Source organism: Bufo bufo, chromosome 5 (genome assembly GCF_905171765.1).
Source record: "Bufo bufo chromosome 5, aBufBuf1.1, whole genome shotgun sequence".
Lineage (NCBI taxonomy): Eukaryota > Metazoa > Chordata > Amphibia > Anura > Bufonidae > Bufo > Bufo bufo.
In genome coordinates this window covers 543,458,437-543,482,231 of record NC_053393.1, presented here as the reverse complement: position 1 = coordinate 543,482,231, position 23,795 = coordinate 543,458,437, and the positions used below count along the sequence as shown (strand labels likewise).

Here is a 23,795-nt window from a genome sequence, read left to right as displayed (position 1 = left end):
AGTTATATTCCTGTACATAGGAGCAGTATTTTTGTAGTAATATTCTTGTATGTGGGACATTTTATTATAGTAGGTATGTAACTGGGCTTAGCGCTGCACCACTTGCTAAAGCTGTCATTCATGCGGATTGATTGTTTTTTCTTCTCTCGTATGATGACTTCTCTGGACTGTGGTTTGATGACATTACTAGTCTCAGCCTCAGTTGGAGTCCAGAACACTCCCGGTCAGCTCCTGCTGCAATTTCCAGGTTTTTTCTTCCTGAAGAGACATTTAAAATACTTTGTGAAACTTTAATGAAGTCTGTTCCCCTCTGCTTCTCTCCACAGTAAAGACTTTTAATTCACTTATAAGCAGAACAGAACTTGTGCACTGAGACATAATAGATTTTCCATCAACTTGATGGAAACTCACAAATTGCCCTTCCTGCTTTTCCACCTCTGTAAACTCTCTTCACACCATCGAAGGCACCTTATTACATTCCAGAATGGGGGTAATTTGGTGTTTGGTACGTGATAGAAGACATATAGCAGCGATCTTATCTGCACACTGCCCCTGCGCCATGAATAGGAGTCCCATCTCTACGTATTCCGCATGAATGGACGGGTCATGGTGATTTTCTTGTCCACAATCTTATGCAGCAAATCTGTGACTATGTCTTTGCTCATTTATAATTGGATGACTTGTAGACATTCAATTTACTCATTCAATTACTCTGGAAAAAGCCTGTCATTCTTTGGCCATAGAATACATGGGCAAATACAGATGTGGCAGAGCTGAACTTGTCACAGTGGTCGCTCTTGCAGTTGAGACACCTGCAACTCAGTTTATTGTTTTTGCTGTACAAAAATACTTTGTTTATATGTGGCTATTCGTATTGAGAGAATCGACGTGTCCAAAGCGGACTGGGATTCGAATTTCAGGGAAAATAAAATTTGTCGCAAAGCTGAATTTCCTAGTGCTTCTTGGTAACGAATCGATTTTCTCAAAAATGGGGTAAAAAAAAAATCATACTCCCCTCATCCGTTTGAGTGAGAAGACCCCCCCCGCCGCCATCTTGTTTGAAGATCCCGGGCGGTGACGTATGACGTCACCAGGCTGCCCAACGTGATGACGTCATCACGCGCTGTGCGAGATGTCGCGCAGGATCTTCAATCAAGATGGCGGGCTCTTCGCGATGAAATGGGGGTAAGTATGATTTTTAATTTTTTTTGCTTATTATCAACCTTTTTTTTAATGTCAGATGCTGCGATCAGCGTTAGGCTACTTTCACACTTGCGTTCGGAGCGGATCCGTCTGATGTTTCATCAGACGGATCCGCTCCGATAATGCAGACGTTCGCATCCGTTCAGAACGCGTCTGCATTAAAACTTAGAAAATTTTCTAAGTGTGAAAGTTGTCTGAGCGGATCCGTTCAGACTTTACATTGTAAGTCAATGGGGAACGGATCCGCTTGAAGAATGAAGATTGAGCCATATGGTGTCATCTTCAAGCGGATCCGTCCCCATTGACTTACATTGTAAGTCTGGACGGATCCGCTCGCCTCCGCACAGCCAGGCGGACACCCGAACGCTGCAAGCAGCGTTCAGGTGTCCGCTCACTGAGCGGAGCGGAGGCTGAGCGCTGGCAGGCGGATGCATTCTCAGTGGATCCGCCTCCATAGAGAATGCATCAGGGCTGGACGGCTGCGTTCAGGACCGCTCGTGAGCTCCTTCAAACGGAGCGCACGAGCGGACACCCGAACGCTAGTGTGAAAGTAGCCTAAAACGCGGCATCTGAGGGGTACAATGACGTGGATCGATGCAATCGCCGTTCCATGTCATTGCACCCACTACTTACAAAGAAATGCACTTTGTGACAAAGTAATTTGTCATGAAGCAAATATTTTTCTAAAATTCAGCAAAGTAGCTGAATCGAATTTTCAAGAATTTTGCTCAGCACTACTGGCTATTAAAGATGAGCGAACATCTTAAAATTAGTTTTGTCGAATTTTTACAAAAAATAAGATTTGTGTCAGAATTGATTCCACACAAATCAAAAGCACTCCAATTGCACTTAAAATTGGTATATGGCACTCTGAGATCTCCTGAAGCTCATATTTTTATCTTGTCATTCCCTTTTTTCTATATCCTTTTTTTTCTCTCCCCCCTCCCCCATTACGCTAAGCTTTTGAATGCAATGACAGGAATAGTAAATAAGTAAGTTTTACAGCGTTAACAGACAGCGTGTTTAAAAGCACAGTGCGCCATCACATGTGTTATGGTTTTTAATAATACAGAGATTCCAAAAATTGTCCCTTATCGGGAGCAGATGTTTAAACACACAGTGTTTTGGAAACAAAACTGTGGCTTGTTCTCAACAAGTGTTCCAAAAATTATGCCTGCCCCTGTTTTTACACACAAATTATAGTGTCAGAAGAAACTGTGTCTTGTTCTGAACAAACCTGGATATATTGTGCCTTTTAATTTGGAGCAGCAGTAGTACAGTGTGGAGTGGAAGAGATAAGTTGTTTAGGGGTAATAGTAGTTGCGATAGCAGTACAACATTGAACAGACTGTGTTGGAGGAGTAGAGTAATAGTAGTAGTGGTGGTCATGTAGGGGTAATGGTAGTGGCAGTATGGATCATGGGAATGGCGTTAGGGAGATTAGCAGAGGTGAACAGCAGCTGAAGTGATGGTGACAGTAGCAGCCATATAGTACAGAACTTGATGGTAGGCAGGCAGAAAGTGGCAGAGGCATGATAGCGGCAGCAGCAGCCATCCATTACAGAACATTATGGTAGACATGCATACAGCAGCAGTGGCAAGATAGGTTACTGCCAACAAGGACTGACCTAATCATTGGGCTCATCCAAAAAAGAGTGAAAATCGTCTTTGATCCATGCCTCATTTCTTTGATCTATGCCTCATTTTTATTTTGTCAAAAGTTATGTTTTGGACACTGGCGGAGGACAACTTCATCTTTTTGGGGTATCGCAACACCTCCTGCCATCCCGAAAACCCTCTCTGAGAAGACACTGGCTGGACAAGACAGAGAGAACATGCTGGGCAAGTTCCAGCCACTGTTTCAATCTGGCAGCCCAGAAGACCATGGGGTCAGGGAACACGGTATGCATCGGAGAAAATACACCGTCCAAGTAGGACTGAACTTGGTTCTTCAGGTGGTACATCTTTGTTTGCCGATTTACCTTTGCCTGGTGTGGCACATTAAAAAACGACTCCATTATGTTGATGATGCTGAACTGATTGCTGCTGTGGTTTTTGCTATTTGTGGTAGTGATAATGGTAGGAGGTGGGTGACTTGGTGGGGGAACCTCCTGGTCATACACACGGGCAACAGGCGTCTGCTTAATGAACACTGCAGCAAGCTGCGTACAGTGTTTCCTGTTAATAAAGTAATTTGGCTTCCCTTTTGAAAACAGGAAAATATTCACCCATTTTGCTATGATATCGACGGTCTAAAACCCTGGCTATCAATTTATCGTCAGACTGCTTGATGCTAACAATACGCTTGTCAGTGCAGTGTCCCACTGCTATGGCAGAGGTTCCCTGCAAAAATAGTTTTATGTGTAGGCTCATAAATGATCAAAAATGTGTGATATACAGTGGGATGCGAAAGTTTGGGCAACCTTGTTAATCGTCATGATTTTCCTGTATAAATCGTTGGTTGTTATGATAAAAAATGTCAGTTAAATATATCATATCGGAGACACACACAGTGATATCTGAGAAGTGAAATGAAGTTTATTGGATTTACAGAAAGTGCTATAATTGTTTAAACAGAATTAGGCAGGTGCATAAATTTGGGCACCACAAAAAAGAAATGAAATCAATATTTAGTAGATCCTCCTTTTGCAGAAATTACAGCCTCTAAACGCTTCCTGTAGGTTCCAATAAGAGTCTGGATTCTGGTTGAAGGTATTTTGGACCATTCCTCTTTACAAAACATCTGTAGTTCATTCAGGTTTGATGGCTTCCGAGCATGGACAGCTCTCTTTAAGTCACACCACAGATTTCCCATTATATTCAGGTCTGGGGACTGAGAGGCCATTCCAGAACGTTGTACTTGTTCCTCTGCATAAATGCCTTAGTGGATTTTGAGCAGTGTTTAGGGTCGTTGTCTTGTTGAAAGATCCAGCCCCGGCGCAGCTTCAGCTTTGTCACTGATTCCTGGACATTGGTCTCCAGAATCTGCTGATACTGAGGGGAATCCATGCGTCCCGCAACTTTGACAAGATTCCCAGTCCCTGCACTGGCCCCACAGCCCCACAGCATGATGGAACCACCACCATATTGTACTGTAGGTAGCAGGTGTTTTCTTGGAATGCTGTGTTCTTTTTCCTCCATGCATAACGCCCCTTGTTATGGCCAAATAATTCAATCTTAGTTTCATCAGTCCACAGCACCTTATTCCAAAATGAAGCTGGCTTGTCCAAATGTGCTTTAGCCAGACCTCAAGCGGCACTTTTTGTGCTGTGGGCGGAGAAAAGGCTTCCTCTGCATCACTCTCGCATACAGCATCTCCTTGTGTAAAGTGCGGCGAATGGTTGAACGATGCACAGTGACTCCATCTGCAGCAAGATGATGTTGTAGGTCTTTGGTGCTGGTCTGTGGGTTGACTCTGACTGTTCTCACCATTCATCGCTTCTGTCTATCGAGATTTTTCTTGGTCTGCCACTTCGAGCCTTAACTTGAACTGAGCCTGTGGTCTTCCATTTCCTCAATATGTTCCTAACTGTGGAAACAGACAGCGGAAATCTCTGAGACGGCTTTCTGTATCCTTCCCCTAAACCATGATGGTGAACAATCTGTGTCTTCAGGTCATTTGAGAGTTGTTTTGAGACCCCCATGTTGCTACTCTTCAGAGAAAATTAAAAGAGAAGGGAAACTTACAATTGACCCCCTTAAATTCTCTTTCTCATAATTGGATTCCCCTGTGTATGTAGGTCAGGGGTCACTGAGCTTACCAAGCCAATTTGAGTTCCAATAATTAGTTCTAAAGGTCTTGGAATCAATAAAATGACAACAGTGCCCAAATTTATGCACCTGCCTAATTTTGTTTAAACAATTATAGCACACTTTCTGTAAATCCAATAAACTTCATTTCACTTCTCAGATATCACTGTGTGCGTCTCCTATATGATATATTTAACAGATATTTTTTATCGTAACAACCAACGATTTATACAGGAAAATCATGACGATTAACAAGGTTGCCCAAACTTTCGCATCCCACTGTAACTATGCATTTTCTGTGTACCAAGCACCTAAGAGTTAATAGGCCATAATAATCAGCCACTAGGTGGGGCTGTTTCCTCTCCTCATAATTGTGCAGAATTTGTAGGAGTCTAGACAGAGGACTGAGTAGAGCACATGCTAAGCGGCAGAGCTAAGAATCAAATTATCCCTGGATTAGGCCAGCCAGAGCAAGGCAAAAGAAAGACCAGCTAAAGCTTAAAAAAAAAAGCATACCAGTGTTACAAGGAGGCGCGAGCAGAGGCCCTGTGGAGATAAACTGCTTGACAATAAGTTTATGGATTCTATAGGAAACATTGTCCAGTAAGAGTAAGGCTTATGACATTGGACAAATTTAAACAAGGCACAATTCAGATTTGCCCACTATACTATATCCTTCTGAGGAAACCTATAGTAACTTTAAACGTGAGTATGGCAAACTGTACAAAAGAGTATAGTCTGATGTTAGGGTTTGCCCTGTGGTTGCATCATGCAAGAGAAAAATGAAAGATGATTATTGGTCGTCATAGTCAGTCTCGTCGTCATCATCATCATCATCAGCCTCATCCTCCTCCACCACCAACTCCTCCTCCTTCTTCTCCAGTGGTAGCTCCTCAATCTACTACTCCATTTCCTCCTCCATTGGACATTCTCCATGTGGGTCCCCACCAGCTACAGGTTGGCCATCAAGTTGCAGAAGCTATTCCTCTTCCTTCATCCTTTGATACTGAGATCAGCATTTTATTAGTTGTATTAATGAAGTTCATGCTAAGCAAAGGTGAAAAGAAGTTAATCTCCTATTACATTTTTGTCTATTTCAGCATGTCCAAGAACGTGGGATAACATCACTTGCTGGCCAGCTGCAGCAGAAGGAGAAATGGTGGTTCTTCCTTGCCCAGATTACTTTATCCTTTTTGCTTCTGGAAAAGGTAAATATAATATATTAACGTGATCTCTCAGTGAAGTAGAGAGTGCTACTTTGGGCATTATTTTTATCTGTTAAAGGGGTTCCTTTATCTGCCAAGAGTATCCCAAACACTGCATATTTTTCCCGGTTTTTCCATGTCAGCACTTTCCTTCCTCTGTTCTCTGCATTGCTGCATTCTCTCAGAATGTTTACATGCAGAACTTCCTGGTTTCATCAGCATCCTGCTGGGTTTCCCGACCAAATTCAGCATGCTTTGCTCTGTAATGTTTCTCAAGGCTTGCCGTGAGAAACATTACAGAGCAAAGCATGCAGGATTTGTTTAGAAAATCTGACAGGAACCTGATGAAAACATGAAGTTCTGCATGTAAACATCCTGCCAGGATGCAGTGATGCTGAGAACAGGGGAAGGAAAGTGCTGACACGCAAAACTGGTATATGGGTTAAAAATATGCATGGTTTGTGGTACACTGAGGAGATAAAAAATAATCTTTAGGAAACTGGAGAACCCCTTTAAACTTATTTTCTTATTCACCAAAATTACTATAAAATATATTTTTCATTAGACCTCAGATCAGACCAGCAATCAGACCCCCAATGTTAATCAGACCTCAGCTCACAACCCCAATCAGACCTCCAGTGTTAATAAGACCCTCAATCAGAGCTCAGATCAGACCCCCAATGTTAACAATACCCCAATAAGACATCAAATCAGACCCCAATATGAATGACCCCCAGACCTCGGATAAGAGCCCAATATAAATAAGACCCCCCCCCCCATGCCTCAGATCAGACTCCATGCCTAAAAATTAAACTTGCCTCTCCTGCTCCGGACACCACAGCTCCTCACCTCCAGCGCTCTCTCTCTCTTCTTCTTCCTGCCGTTGGCTGTGCTGTGACCAGACATGCACACGGTGAGGTCACAGAGCGCCCTCACGCTGTGCGCAGTCACAGCACAGCTGACAGCAGAGGACCAAGAAGTGGTGAGTACAGAGCCCGGGGAGCGCTGCATTCACCGCTTCCCGGTCCTCCGGTACTAATGAGCGCTTCCTACTTTGGGGGAAAAAAGTGCGTCTTATGGGGCAAAAATGACAGTTATTTCTCTCCTTCAGGATCTGGCACAGAAAGCACTGTAGGTGTCTAATGTTTACCATTGTCAGCCATATTATTTCTAATTGACTTCTCTTTTATGTTACTTAGAGAATTCTTCCCCCTCTCTCTCTTCTCCCACGCTGTCGACCTCAGTCAGTTAACCCACACATATGTGGTGATCGGGGCGGTCTCAAAGGACACGATAGTTGCTCCTGCTGAAAAGGGGTCTATACCAATGGGACTGATATCTTAGACTTTTGTGCCCTACAGATCTTATTATTACTTGTTGAGCCCTGTTAATTAATTGTTTTATAAATGGTGCTGTTATTTGGTAACAGTACAGCATGCTGGTATTATTTAAACTGTATATGGCAGTATTTATTCAGCCATTCTTTGGCTCTCAGCTATGTAACCAGGCCTGTTCAGGACCAGTCATAGACTTTTATGTCTCTGACACCTCACTTCTTTGGGAGTTTTTCAGATTTCAATGTAGCGTTGAGTCACGCGGATCTTCTAAAGTTTCGTTCTTGACTGCGTGTCAGCCGAGGCTGGGATTTCTGCAGACAATTGCTCTGTGTTGGCAGCGATCTTAGCAGAGAACTTAAAGCTTTCTCTTTTGATACGAAATGCAACGTTGAACAAGGGCATTGACTTGTACTACCATTGTTTGCTTCTTTACGGAGCATCTGTCTCCCTGCCAGTGAACATTTGTTTCTTCCAGAAGGTTTCTAACATAGGCCGAGTGGTGGAGAGATCCAAGAAGTTAAGAGCGAATTTCAATGAAATGTTCTCTACATCAAAGAAGAAAAGCCAATTGACACAAATTCCAACCCTTTTAATTGGTCCCACTGCGTTGAAGCTGTGTGGGCAGCCATTATGATGGATAATCATGGAGTACCTCTTGATTTTGTGGTATCACTAGGTCTTCGGCCTTTGGAATGTGAACCCAGGACACAAAGTGACTCCTTCTTCACTTCTTCTATGGGGAGAACGAGGAGGTGTCAATTATATACACATTATGATTAGATGAGCCTGTTCTTTGCCACATTTTTTGGGTTTCTAATTCCTGAAAAGTCTTTTAAGGAGGGGGATGCTGAAAAGTAGTGCCTGACTACAGCATGGATCACAAATATGTTTAGCTTATGGGTCACCCATTTATATAGGATGCACCTCCAAGTTATGGCACGTGAATAACATAAAGCATATGACCTCATCCACACACCTCAAAATAAATGGCAAGTCCAGACCACAGCTGCTTAACTAATTCAGACTCCAGACCGTGTAAACTACTTCAGACCCTTTACCAGACCTTCTAAACTACTTCAGACCCCAAACCAGACCTTCTAAACTAATACAGACACCAGAGCAGACCTTCTAAACTAATATCAAAAACAGACCAGACCCCTGAAACTAATATAGAGCACCAGTCCTCTGAAACTAATACAGACCCCAAGACCAAACCTTCTAAACTAATATACACGCTAGACCCGGACCTAAAAATAAATACAGACCCCAATCCAGACCTCCTAAGCTAATACAGACCACCAGACCCTCTAAATAAATATAAACCCTAGAACACACCCCATAAATAAATGCAGACCCGAGAACAGACCCCTAAACAAGTACAGACCCCAGACCAGATTCCTTAAATAAATACAGACCCCAGACCAAACACCATGAAAAAATTCAGACTCCAAGGCCAGACCCCCTACATTAATACAGTCCATAGACCATAAATAAATATAGACCCCAAACGAGGACTCTTAAAAAAAATTCCGACCCTAAACTAGATCCCCTGAAGATATACAAACCTCAGGACCACACTCCCGGAATGAATACTGGCTCCAGACAATCTATACTAATGCAGACCTTAACACCAGACCCCTTAAATAAAAGCAGAGCCCTGACCGCCTGAACTAACACAGACCCCAGACCAGACTGCCTGAACTAACACAGACCCCAGACCAGACTGCCTGAACTAACACAGACCCCAGACCAGACTGCCTGAACTAACACAGACCCCAGACCAGACTGCCTGAACTAACACAGACCCCAGACCAGACTGCCTGAACTAACACAGACCCCAGACCAGACTGCCTGAACTAACACAAACCCTGGACCAGACTGCCTGAACTAACACAGACCTCAGACCAGACTGCCTGAACTAACACAGACCCCAGACCAGGCTGCCTGAACTAATACAGACCCCAGACCAGACTGCCTGAACTAACACAGACCCCAGACCAGACTGCCTGAACTAACACAGACCTCAGACCAGACTGCCTGAACTAACACAGACCTCAGACCAGACTGCCTGAACTAACACAGACCTCAGACCAGACTGCCTGAACTAACACAGACCCCAGACTGCCTGAACTAACACAGACCCTGGACCAGACTGCCTGAACTAACACAGACCCTGGACCAGACTGCCTGAACTAACACAGACCCCAGACCAGACTGCCTGAACCAACACAGACCCCAGACCAGACTGCCTGAACTAACACAGACCCCAGACCAGACTGCCTGAACTAACACAGACCCCGGACCAGACTGCCTGAACTAACACAGACCCCGGACCAGACTGCCTGAACTAACACAGACCCCAGACCAGACTGCCTGAACTAACACAGACCCCAGACCAGACTGCCTGAACTAACAGACCCCAGACCAGACTGCCTGAACTAACACAGACCCTGGACCAGACTGCCTGAACTAACACAGACCTCAGACCAGACTGCCTGAACTAACACAGACCCTGGACCAGACTGCCTGAACTAACACAGACCCTGGACCAGACTGCCTGAACTAACACAGACCCTGGACCAGACTGCCTGAACTAACACAGACCCTGGACCAGACTTCCTGAACTAACACAGACCTCAGACCAGACTGCCTGAACTAACACAGACCCCAGACCAGACTGCCTGAACTAACACAGACCCCAGACCAGACTGCCTGAACTAACACAGACCCTTGACCAGACTGCCTGAACTAACACAGACCAGACTGCCTGAACTAACACAGACCCCAGACCAGACTGCCTGAACTAACACAGACCCCAGACCAGACTGCCTGAACTAACACAGTCCCGAGACCAGACCGCCCTAAGTAGACCCTGGACCAAACTCCTACACTAACATAGACCCCGGACCTGGGGAGTTATTTGTTTGCTTGGATCTCACAATCTAGAGCTTCCTTAGCGGGCCCTGCCAATCGAACATGTTATAAAAGCGCGATGAGGGACCCCACCAGTGATTAGGGACCCCAGGAGGGTCTTCATCATCATACTTAGTGGAGAATGGCTGCGCACACACAGTGTATGGTAGAAGATTTTCTGCCAGATGATTTCTAACGAGCATTTGTTGTGACACTCGTTCATCGGGAAGTCCAAATATTTGACAGGTTTAAAAATGATTGTCTGCTGCCCGCATGATTCAGTATAAAGGCGTATTCACACAACCGTGCTGCATTCTGCGGTCTGCAAATTGCGGATCTGCAAAACACAGATGCCGAACCAAACCACGTTACTGTGCATGAGCAATAAGGAAGAGCAATGTCATTGCGATTGCTTCTACCTATACTGAGGAGGAGATCGCTGCATGTAACAGCAGCGGTCTCCTCCACTAGCGAGCAGGTGATTGCCGGAAAGGAAAGATTCTTTCTTGACAATCGCCGGCAAGATCGGCCTGTGTAATGCAGCCTACAGGTGTCACATTGCTCTGCTTATCTTCTACCAATCCTGACTTCCAGTACATGACGTCTTATACCCCACGTAGTAATGTGTCCCTTGTACACATATTGCCCTACAGCCAGGTATGTAACTCATAGGGGCTGAAAAAGGGGTTAAATTGTCCCTATCCCAATTCAGTTTCTGTTTCTAGAAAAAAACTTTTTGTGTGTGATGAGCAACATTTGAAACCTAGTTCATGAGTAGAATGTCAGAACTACAGTAAAGACTGACACAGGAAGCAACATGTGGGAAAGTAAGCAAGAGTCCGGGGATGGGGAACATACCTCTACATAACAATGCAGGTTTATGTACCAAAGCAGTTAACCCTTGTGGGCTCTGTCATAGTGTCCATTTGTCACCCATAGAAGAGCTATATTTTGATGATGACCGAAAGGGTGAATAGTTCTGCATCATTTTTAAAGGGGTTCTCCTGGATCCTGAGCATGAAATCAGTGGGGGTCTGACTCCCAGCACTCCCGCCGATCATCTGTTTGAGGAGGCGCGTTACATTTTTATTTTTTTGGGCATTTTAAGATGTACCGTATTTTTTGCCCTATAAGACGCACCTAGGTTTTTGAGGAGGAAAATAAGAAAAAAAATATTTTGAACCAAAAGGTGTGCTTTTGGTGGGTTTTGACCTAATGGTGGTCTGTGGATGACACTATTATGGGGATCTGTGGATGACACACTGTTATGGAGGATCTGTGGATGGCACTGCTATGGGGGATCTGTGGATGGCACTGTTATGGGGGGATCTGTAGATGGCACTGTTATGGGGGATCTGTGGATGGCACTGTTATGGGGAGGGGATCTGTGGATGGCACTGCTATCGGGGGGGGCTGTGGATGGCACTGTTATGGGGGGATCTGTGGATGGCACTGTTATGGGGGGATCTGTGGATGGCACTGTTATGGGGGATCTGTGGATGGCACTGTTATGGGGGGATCTGTGGATGGCACTGTTATGGGGGATCTGTGGATGGCACTGTTATGAGGGGGAATATGTGGATGGCACTGTTATGGGGGACCTGTGGATGACACATATATAGCATCCTTATGCTATATATGTGTCATCCACAGATCCCCCCCCCCCATAACAGTGTCCCCCAATACACCGGGCCCCTCTTCTCACAGCAGTATTCATATATAAACTGTAATCCTTAACCTCTTCTCAACTTTAGTTAAAGTAGCGCTATCCCGTGTACTACTACTTACTATCAAGCTCCTGTACGGTAGCAGGCAGAGCGGCCGGCAGCGTAAAGTCACTCACGTCACGCGCCTGCTCCGCCTGCTTCATTCATTAAGTGGGAGGAACATGCGCAGGACATGCGCTCTGCCTGCTACGGGAGCTTGATAGTAAGTAGTAGTACACGGGATAGCGCTACTTTAACTAAAGTTAAGAAGGGGCCACTTAATACGGTGGATCTGGTGATCTCTGTAATGGGGACACCCTTTTGCTCGGTTTTCCTTCCTTTGAGAGATATCTCTTTCACTGTGTTGAAGACCCATAACTGGGGCTCCACAATTATTTTGCATATCACTGTTTCCCAGGGAGCTTTGCACTTTGGATTGCTGTGTCGAGACTCTTAAATGAGGCTCCACAGTGTTTTCTGTAGCTGGTCTCCCTAAGATCAGCCATTGTTTTGTTAAAGTTAAGAAGAGGTTAAGGATTACAAGTTATATATGAATACTGCTGTGAGCGGGGGGCCCGGTGTAAGAGTACAGTGACTGCACCGGGCCCCGCGGCAATTTCAGCAGTTGCCGGCCCCCCGCCCCTCCTCCCTCCCCCTGATACATCGCCGCGCTGTGCAGCATCGCAGCCGGCGATGTATCAGTGTTAGAGATGTAAAAATGGCAGCATTCGCCCCATAAGACGCACTGCCATTTCCCCCCCACTTTTGGGCGTCTTATGGGGCGAAAAATACAGTCATTTTTTTAAATCCTATATTACCTTTTCGATTTGCAGACTGTGAAATTCCACTTCTACAAACCCAATATTGTTAATAATTCAAAGTGTGGAAAATTGTCATTTCCGCTAATCCCTGGGACATGACAGGTGCGCGTTCTTTCATCTCCGAGAAAATGACCTACATAAAACACTCTACTCCCTAACCAGTTTTTGCTACTTTTACTTTGGCAAAGTCACAGAAAAAAAAAGAAAAAAGATTTTTAAAAAAAGCAAGCTATGGTCGGCACTGTGTAATAGTAATGCTTCTATAAGGGGAGGTGGGAGAGGAGGGGGATGGAGATGAAGGAGGAAGAAGGGCTGCGGTCTCCTGTATGTCATACGGCTGAGGCTAAACAACACTGACAGCACAAATACTACAGGAGAACGGCAAGACATCATACACCCGGGACTCAAAGACTGCTGCGTGGAAATACTTTGCAGGGAACTTGAAGAAAACAATTATGTTGACATTATTTACAATTTATTTTTTACTTTTTTATGCAGCGTAAAGTTTCTTAAAAGGTAGAAAATCTTAAATAAAAAAATTAAAAAAAAAACACCTATAAATAATTTTTGATTTTTTTTTAAATGATCTGCTGACATAATGGCATAACCTTGAGGTTACATTCTGAATGATTAGTGACAACTCGTGATCAATGTGCAATGCTTTTTACTGCATTTTCATGTTTTCTTTGCCACATTTTAATCTAAAAATGACAAAGGAAATATTTTGCAAAAAAAAAAAAAGCTGATTAAATACATTAATCGAGACAGGAAGCAGAGATTTTGATGCGGAATTTGCAAAAAAAAAAATTCATTATACAACAGCTAGGCTGTTTTTAGATAATAATGGACAACCCCTTTAATGGGTCTGGGAAGCCTAGAGTCTTAAGATACTGGGGTTAAAGCACCATCTGACCATTGGTCCTTATTTTGGGGGTATTTTATTAACAGTTTTTTTTTCTCCGCTCCACCAGGGCTCAAATGTTTTCATTTTCAGGATACAGGCAGGCATGAGCATAATTATGTAGTGCAATAATTGTAGAAATTCCAAAACGGTTTTGTTGAAGAGGTTTTTGAACATTGACCCTCAAGATAGGTCATCAATACCTGATCGTTTTGGGTCGGACTCCTGAAACCCTGTCGATCAGCTGTTTAAAGAGGCTGCAGCGCTCATATTATGCCAAGCACAGCGCCATACATTGTATAGTGGCCGTACTTGGTATTGCAGCTCATTCCCCTTCACTTGAATGTGACTGAGCTGCAGAAAGGCCATGTGACCAATGGACAGGACTTCAAAGGCCTTGGCCTTGGATGCTCTGCTGGGCTCCCTGGATGTAAACTTTATGTTTGACGCCGTTGAACCTATCCCTGGCCGAGACTTGTGTCATGACAAATGGTCACGTGATGCAAGGGGAGCAGGTCACCACTGAGGCCAGCAATCGGCTGCAGTGGCGTTAAACAGGAAGTTTACATCCTGGGAGCCCAGTGGATCAGCCAAGGCCCTTGAGCAAAGGAGCTGGAAGCCAGTGATAGGGAGCAGGTAAGTAAGGTTCTCTTCGCAGGTCCACCCAAGGATGAAGGGGTTGCCATAAAGTGAAGGAAGCAGAGCCGGGAAGCAGGTAAGTATGCTCTCCTTCACTGGTCCACCCAAGGATGAAGGGGTTGCCATGAAGTGAAGGAACCAGAGTCGGGAAGCAGGTAAGTATGCTCCCCTTCACAGGTCTACCCAGGAGGAAGGGGGGGTTTGCAGCTAGGACTCATACAAGAAACCTTTCATCAGGTGAAGAGTGCAGTACCAAAAGTGCCTATCCTAAGCAAAGTCCTAGAAGAACCCTTTAACCGCCACGTTTCTATCGATGCTAACGCTATGACGCCAACTCAACGCCATCACTCAGCGCATTTGAAGACGGAATTTTAGCGTCATCGCATTAACCCTTTATCTGGAGAATCCATTTTAGAAACCGTGACGGATCTTTTGTCTTGACCGATTTATCATTTACCTCTGACCGCAGATAAATCCGCAGATTGGCAACAGGTCACACGTGCGGTTGAGTGGCGGTGGATTTAGAGGTCAGTGGAGGACACGCAGTCAGGACTGTACCTGTGGACTCCCTGTGCGCAGCGCTGTGCCCGCGTGGCCGTCTCGCAGCCTCTTATCTTCCTCTTTTCGTGCTATTTCAGGATTCTTGTTTTTAGCCTCAAAAATTAAAAGCTTGGAACTCCCCGGAGTCTATCTGTAAAAAGCTTGCAGACAGCTAATCATTTCACATACCATCTCCGTGGCTCACCGCGGTGCGTGCCTGTTTCCATCATCAGAGCCAGGTCATACTCTGTAACCTCCATGACTAATAGAGCGCAATTTTTACCATCTACTCCGATACCTGATTAATGATTTTCTAGACCTGGGAATGGATAAAACTTCTCTGTTGTGGAGATTTACTGCTCAGAGTCTGAGAAAGTAACGTATCGACCCCTGTGGGGGCTGTCATCCGGCTGTGTAGGGGTCCACCTAGTTTTCAACAGCTCTATCACAGCATAATTGTGACCTTATTGCTCATATTTGGCACTGATTAACCAAGACGTGGAGTCTAAGCAATCCCCCAGTCATTCACTCTTTACCTAATGGACCTCTGGACTTCATTTGTCTAGGGTTTAGTGGGTGGTAAACTTTTCAGTTGCCCAGGGCTCCAGTTTCCTCTGAGCCTCCAAGGATAGGAATCCCAGGAGCAAACCAATATCTCTCACCATTATTTACCGTAGGTAGTATTTAGGGATGGACTTCTGGGTTACATTTATTTTTTCAGCACTATATAGCGGTTTTACGTGGGCTGGAATTCGAAGGTATATTATCTAAAAATGGCCCTCAACTCTCCCCCATCCTCATTATCATGGAGAGGATTAGCAGAGGGGCAAGAACACATGGTGATGGGGTGGAATGAGTGTGACACTAGGTGGTAGGGCTGTGGGATGTCACGGAGGGTGTCCAGTAGGTGGCAAGGCTCTGTGGAGTAGTGGGGAGACACTAGATGGCAGGGCTTGGTGAGTCAGCAGAGACGAGAGACTAGGTGCCAGGGTTCTGTGAGGTGGCAGGGTGGAGTTACTAGGTGGTAGGGCTCTGTGGGTCAGGGAAGGTGAGAGACTAGGTGCCAGGTTCTGTAAGATGGCAGGGGTGAAACGCTAGGTGGAAAGGCTCAGTGGGGTGACAGGTGGAGTCACTAAGTGGCAGGGTGGAGTCATTAGTTGTCAGGGTTCCGTGGGCAGGTGGAATCACTGGGTGGCAGGGCTCTGTGAGTCAGTGGAGGTGAGAGACTAGGTGGAAGGGTTCTGTGAGGTGACAGATGGAGTCACTAGGTGGCGGGTGGGAGACACTGGGTGTAGTGGGGAAGTCACTAGGGGGCAGGGCTCCGTGGACTGGCAGAGGGGAGTCAATAGGTGGCAGGGTTCTGTGGGCTGGCAGGGGTAGTGACTCGGTTGCAGTGCACTGTGGGCTGGCAGTGGGGAGTCACTAGGTGGCAGGGCTCTGTGGTGTAGCAGGGGAGTCACTAGGTGGCAGGGCTCAGTGGGCTAGCGGGGAAGAGTCATTAGGTGGCAGAGCTCTGTAGGGAGAATGGTAGGCTACTTTTGCACAGCAATTCAGTGGAGGCACATGAGTGAGGTGAATGGAGGACTATGGATATGTTGCTTTTACACCTGGAGTTTCCTGGCACATACAGGGAGTGCAGAATTATTAGGCAAGTTGTATTTTTGAGGATTAATTTTATTATTGAACAACAACCATGTTCTCAATGAACCCAAAAAACTCATTAATATCAAAGCTTAATATTTTTGGAAATAGTTTTTAGTTTGTTTTTAGTTTTAGCTATTTTAGGGGGATATCTGTGTGTGCAGGTGACTATTACTGTGCATAATTATTAGGCAACTTAACAAAAAACAAATATATACCCATTTCAATTATTTATTTTTACCAGTGAAACCAATATAACATCTCAACATTCACAAATATACATTTCTGACATTCAAAAACAAAACAAAAACAAATCAGTGACCAATATAGCCACCTTTCTTTGCAAGGACACTCAAAAGCCTGCCATCCATGGATTCTGTCAGTGTTTTGATCTGTTCACCATCAACATTGCGTGCAGCAGCAACCACAGCCTCCCAGACACTGTTTAGAGAGGTGTACTGTTTTCCCTCCTTGTAAATCTCACATTTGATGATGGACCACAGGTTCTCAATGGGGTTCAGATCAGGTGAACAAGGAGGCCATGTCATTAGATTTTCTTCTTTTATACCCTTTCTTGCCAGCCACGCTGTGGAGTACTTGGACGCGTGTGATGGAGCATTGTCCTGCATGAAAATCATGTTTTTCTTGAAGGATGCAGACTTCTTCCTGTACCACTGCTTGAAGAAGGTGTCTTCCAAAAACTGGCAGTAGGACTGGGAGTTGAGCTTGACTCCATCCTCAACCCGAAAAGGCCCCACAAGCTCATCTTTGATACCATCCCAAACCAGTACTCCACCTCCACCTTGCTGGCGTCTGAGTCGGACTGGAGCTCTCTGCCCTTTACCAATCCAGCCACGGGCCCATCCATCTGGCCCATCAAGACTCACTCTCATTTCATCAGTCCATAAAACCTTAGAAAAATCAGTCTTGAGATATTTCTTGGCCCAGTCTTGACGTTTCAGCTTGTGTGTCTTGTTCAGTGGTGGTCGTCTTTCAGCCTTTCTTACCTTGGCCATGTCTCTGAGTATTGCACACCTTGTGCTTTTGGGCACTCCAGTGATGTTGCAGCTCTGAAATATGGCCAAACTGGTGGCAAGTGGCATCTTGGCAGCTGCACGCTTGACTTTTCTCAGTTCATGGGCAGTTATTTTGCGCCTTGGTTTTTCCACACGCTTCTTGCGGCCCTGTTGACTATTTTGAATGAAACGCTTGATTGTTCGATGATCACGCTTCAGAAGCTTTGCAATTTTAAGAGTGCTGCATCCCTCTGCAAGATATCTCACTATTTTTGACTTTTCTGAGCCTGTCAAGTCCTTCTTTTGACCCATTTTGCCAAAGGAAAGGAAGTTGCCTAATAATTATGCACACCTAATATAGGGTGTTGATGTCATTAGACCACACCCCTTCTCATTACAGAGATGCACATCACCTAATATGCTTAATTGGTAGTAGGCTTTCGAGCCTATACAGCTTGGAGTAAGACAACATGCATAAAGAGGATGATGTGGTCAAAATACTCATTTGCCTAATAATTCTGCACTCCCTGTATGCCAAGTGTAAATTGCAAACACAGTTAGAATGTAGTCTAAGGTAGCACAATGTAGGACAGTTGTGTTGGTGGTGGAGGGCAAGGGACATACTTTGGGAGGCAGGGCTCTGTGGATAAAGGGACTATGAGAAAGAAAAGTAGCAGGTGCTATATGGTGGGTGGTGGGTGGGGGTAAGACACAACTTGGCAGGGGGTTCTTTGGAGGTGGGAGACACTAAGTGGGTAGCTGCTCTGTGGGAAGTAAGGAGGATACTGTAGGTGTGTAGAAGCTCTGTAGGGGAAGACCATGGGGAACAGTAAGTGCCCAGGGTCTCTGTGGGGCTATAAGAGAGGCACATAATAAAATCATTACAATGATCCTGCTGCTGAGCTCTTTGACCTGGCTCCTAGTGGGAGGGTCTTAAGTGGGGTCTTAAGTGGGGACCATCCTCTTGGCTTGTACTCATTGCCCCTCCCCTGCTGAGTAATACATTGTGCATTTTGCACTATATCCCAAAGACTCTCAAAAGGAAATATGTTAGAGAGAGATCATGATGGGGACCACCAATATGGGACAACCCAAATGGAAGGTGCCACGGTACTCACAGTACCAGAACTCCTTTGGCAAAGGGCAGTAATTCTGACCTATTTAATAACTTCTGGTGTTTCTGTCAAACCATTAAGTCAGTGAGTTACAAACACTTTCTATCATCTCTGAAAGAATTTGGGCTCCTTACCAAGCCCCTGGACCCCTTATACAGCCAGTCAATGAAGTCTCTACACCATTGACATATGACGATAAGCAATCACTCAAAGTGGAAAATCCCTTTAAGGCAGTCGGCCCATAGAACTCCTTTGTCATCTCCCTCCATTGGTCTGGATCAAGGACATTAATTAAAGCGATTTTCTTGGATCTTCCTCGTCATCACAAACTTCATTTAAATGAAAACTGAAGATCATTCGTCAAATCCTTCAGTAATATTTTTGGGCCGTAACGGCAGCGCGGCGCTACTACGTGACATTCAGCCGTGAGACGTTGATGAATATGCCGTCGGTCAATTTACATAAATTTTTGTTTTCTTCGATTGCACTTGAGTTTGACATTCATGGCAAAGCCGAGAAAACGACGGCTGGAAATCCGGAGACTAAATCTGTCTTTTGTTTTTGAATTCCTTTAAGCAGCGGCACTTGATATCTTGGTCTGTGACCAATAATGATTTTAAGGATGACATCACCGCCATATTAAACCAGCATGAGAACCTAAGACTCTGTCGCCTCCTTTCCCAAATGGAGAGGCTCACGTAGATAGGGAAAGAACTTCGGACAGATTTAAAGGGTTCCTTCAAGATTAGAAAAAAAAAATGGTTGCTTTCTTCTAAAAACAGCACCACCCCTGTCAACTGGTTGTGCATGGTATTGCAGCTCCACACCATTCACTTCTGTGAAAAAAAACAAAAAACAGCCACTTTATTTTCCAGTCATGGGTAATCCCTTTAAATTGGGTTTCCAGAACCTACAAAGATGTTTAAAAAAATTACTCATCTGCACAATCCCACGCCAATTCCAGCTCAGCTGCCCTGGTGCTGCCAAAAATGCAGCAATAAAGTGTCCGACTAGTCTATCTCATCGGTGTAGCCAGTCACTGGCCTCAGTGGTCCTGTGAGGTAGTCAGGACATCATGGCTGAAGAGACACCAGGTGACCACCTTTTTATTATAGAACATTCCTAGACTCCTCCACACATTTTTTGGAAAACTCCTATTTATAGGTTGACACATTGGACAATCCATTTCTTTTGGAAAGATCGCCAGTGATCGGCTGTAACAAGTGTGTAATTCCCCTGCAGCGCCACCACAGGAGAAATGAAGTATTGCATGTTGCACATTGAAATCAATAGGCAGGCTGCTAGACACGTTCTTCATACCTACAGTCGTGGCCAAAAATTTTGAGAATGACACAAATATTAGTTTTCACAAAGTTTGCTGCTAAACTGCTTTTAGATCTTTGTTTCAGTGGTTTCTGTGATGTAGTGAAATATAATTACAAGCACTTCATACGTTTCAAAGGCTTTTATCGACAATTACATGACATTTATGCAAAGAGTCAGTATTTGCAGTGTAGGCCCTTCTTTTTCAGGACCTCTGCAATCCGACTGGGCATGCTCTCGATCAACTTCTGGGCCAATTCCTGACTGATAGCAACCCATTCTTTCATAATCACTTCTTGGAGTTTGTCAGAATTAGTGGGTTTTTGTTTGTCCACCCGCCTCTTGAAGATTGACCACAAGTTCTCAATGGGATTAAGATCTGGGGAGTTTACAGGCCATGGACCCAAAATGTCAAAATTTTTGTCCCCGAGCCACTTAGTTATCACTTTTGCCTTATGGCACGGTGCTCCATCGTGCTGGAAAATGCATTGTTCTTCACCAAACTGTTGTTGGATTGTTGGAAGAAGTTGCTGTTGGAGGGTGTTTTGGTACCATTCTTTATTCATGGTTGTGTTTTTGGGCAAAATTGTGAGTGAGCCCACTCCCTTGGATGAGAAGCAACCCCACACATGAATGGTCTCAGGATGCTTTACTGTTGGCATGACAAAGGACTGATGGTAGCGCTCACCTTTTCTTCTCCGGACAAGCCTTTTTCCAGATGCCCCAAACAATCGGAAAGAGGCTTCATCGGAGAATATGACTTTGCCCCAGTCCTCAGCAGTCCATTCACCATACTTTCTGCAGAAGATCAATCTGTCCCTGATGTTTTTTTTGGAGAGAAGTGGCTTCTTTGCTGCCCTTCTTGCACCAGGCCATCTTCCAAAAGTCTTCGCCTCACTGTGCGTGCAGATGCGCTCACACCTGCCTGCTGCCATTCCTGAGCAAGCTCTGCACTGGTGGCACTCTGATCCCGCAGCTGAATCCTATTTAGGAGACGATCCTGGCGCTTGCTGGACTTTCTTGGACGCCCTGAAGCCTTCTTAACAAGAATTGAACCTCTTTCCTTGAAGTTCTTGATGATCCTATAAATTGTTGATTGAGGTGCAATCTTAGTAGCCACAATATCCTTTTATGCAACGCAATGATGGCTGCACGCGTTTCTTTGCAGGTCACCATGGTTAACAATGGAAGAACAATGATTTCACCCTCCTTTTAACATGTCAAGTCTGCCATTTTATCCCAATCAGCCTGACATAATGATCTCCAGCCTTGTGCTCGTCAACATTCTCACCTGAGTTAACAAGACGATTACTGAAATGATCTCAGCAGGTCCTTTAATGACAGCAATGAAATGCAGTGGAAAGTTTTTTTGGGGATTAAGTTAATTTTCATGGCAAAGAAGGACTATGCAATTCATCTGGTCACTCTTCATAACATTCTGGAGTATATGCAAATTGCTATTATAAAAACTTAAGCAGCAACTTTTCCAATTTCCAATATTTATGTAATTCTCAAAACTTTTGGCCACGACTGTACTTTCTGACTACAGGTGAAGATTGCCAATGAGGGATAGATAAAGGGGTTGTGTAGTTTAGAAGAACCATTTTCAAGTGGATTCTGGGTAAATGGAGGAAGGTCCTTGTGGCGAAACTAACCTCGCCACTGGGTTTTGGAGGGGCCTGTTTGCCAGCCTCTTGCCCCAGGATTATGTGCCCTCTCATCAGCCATGCTTCCTTTGTTCACAAAGGACTTTAACTAACTTTTGAACCCCTGGTCTATTTCGTGCCATTTTGGGATATGTTAAATGTCTATGTTACTGTAAAAGGTGGGACATTGTATGTTTGAGTGGTGATGTCTGTCCTATTGTCTCCACATGTGTATTGGCGATTTCCCTTTGTTCTGAGAGATAATTGACTTACTCCCCGGTTGTCTCCAGGACAGAGGACATTGTGTATTCTCCTGCCTGTGATAATTACATCAACCCATTGTACCATAATTATATCACAGGCAGAGGGGAGGATTTTGTGTGGAAGTGTTTTACTGTATTGTACGTGGTTATTGGTTGTTTTTACAAAACCCTGTGGGTGGTACTGATGTGTACCAATGTTATAAGATCAATAAACACACAGCTCTGGGTGACCACTGCTTTACCCTCAACATGGAGCCTCGTCTCGTTCTTGGGGGATCCACTGTATGCTGTTAGAGACTGATTGCTAGGAGTGTAAGCCGCTTGGGTGCGTTTCCTATTCGTCTACTAGCAGCTATTCGTGAGGTTCCGTTCGGGAGTTTGGAGCATTGCCTTGTATGCCGTAACAGTCCTATGTTCAGGATCCTCATTAGGGATGTGCATATTTCATGTTATGAAATTCGTTTGGTGGTAAAAGCAGAATTGCGTTATGAATTCCGTTACCACGGACCATAACGCAATTCTATGACGGAATGCCTTTAGAGGCAGGAGAGGACTCCCCTGCATAACGGAAATGGGACGGATCTGTTATGCAGCCCATAGACCTCTATTATGACGGACTGAATAACGGAATGCCTCTAAAGGCATTCCGTTATACATTCCGTCATAGGATTGCGTGGTAACGGAATCCATAACGCAATTCTGCTTTTACCACCAAACGAAGCGTGAATGAATTTCATAACATCAAATTCGCTCATCTCTAATGATCATCTATGGGTCAGAGAGTAGAACGGAGACTAAGAACGTCTCTCGCTGTGGTGAGCCTGTCCTGTATTACACAACCCATTCACATGAATGTGTAATACTTCGTTTCTCCTGTAGGGGAGCTGCAGGGAAATTGAACATTTACTGCCTGATCCCTGGAGATCACATCACTGAAAAGCACCCAGCAGGATGCAGACAGACACCATGAGGGAGGGTACACAGGTGCCGAGTACTGATGAACGTCCACCCGCACACCCATCCTCTATGTGGGGGGGTTCTACGTGCACACAGATAAAGCTTCTTTAAGGTTCTTACTGTGTGCATGGTACAGTATCGGATAGCTGTGAGCTCAAACACTTAGCTATTCCTTCCTATCCTCCATACACATGCACACTTGGATTAGCTGAGCATGCATGTGTTCTCAGGAGGAAGAAAGGCATACGCTGCCGTCACCCACCTGTGAGGACCACTTGTCTCCCTTGAGAATATTAGAACTGGGTGACCCTTCTTTGCCCCAGTTTATGCCATCGGGGGAGAGTCCCGGACACCTGCTTACAGATTAGATAGTCGGGCAGTCCTTCCAAAATCAACGGTTCAGGCAACGTGTGCGGTCACCTAACGTGTCCGTAATCAGATGGAATGTTAATGTCTTTTGACATATCTCAGTTCTGTGCTGGAATCAAGTGCCGGATCACCAGACTTTCTGGATTAGCACATGCCAGATTAGGCTGAGTTCACACCACTGTTCAGCTTGGGTGTGTGTGGGGGGGGGGGGGGGGGGGTGCGGATCCGTTATTTTTTTAAGCATAAGTAATAATTAGTTTGCGTCAGTTGGTGTCAGTTCCGTCAGAGATCGAGAGAGGGAGAGTTCACATCTCCGCTTCATTTTCCATTTTTCAGATCCATCGGAAGAACAGAAGAAAAAAAAAGACTCCTGTGCATCAGTTATGGATCCAGTATAAAAACAAACAAAAAATAAACGGATCCTGTTGCACATTTGGCATCCGTTTGAGC

General features: G+C 44.9%; 1 protein-coding gene across 2 annotated transcripts in view; it reads left to right on the top strand.

The window, feature by feature from the left end:
• Positions 1-23,795, top strand: part of LOC121000731 (vasoactive intestinal polypeptide receptor-like) — a 203,976-nt gene that overhangs the window by 113,286 nt on the left and 66,895 nt on the right. For both annotated transcript variants that reach the window (XM_040431350.1, XM_040431349.1), the window contains exon 3: positions 6,054-6,161. In XM_040431350.1, coding sequence (XP_040287284.1) covers positions 6,054-6,161 — 108 coding nt within the window. The remainder of the gene's footprint in view (positions 1-6,053; positions 6,162-23,795) is intronic.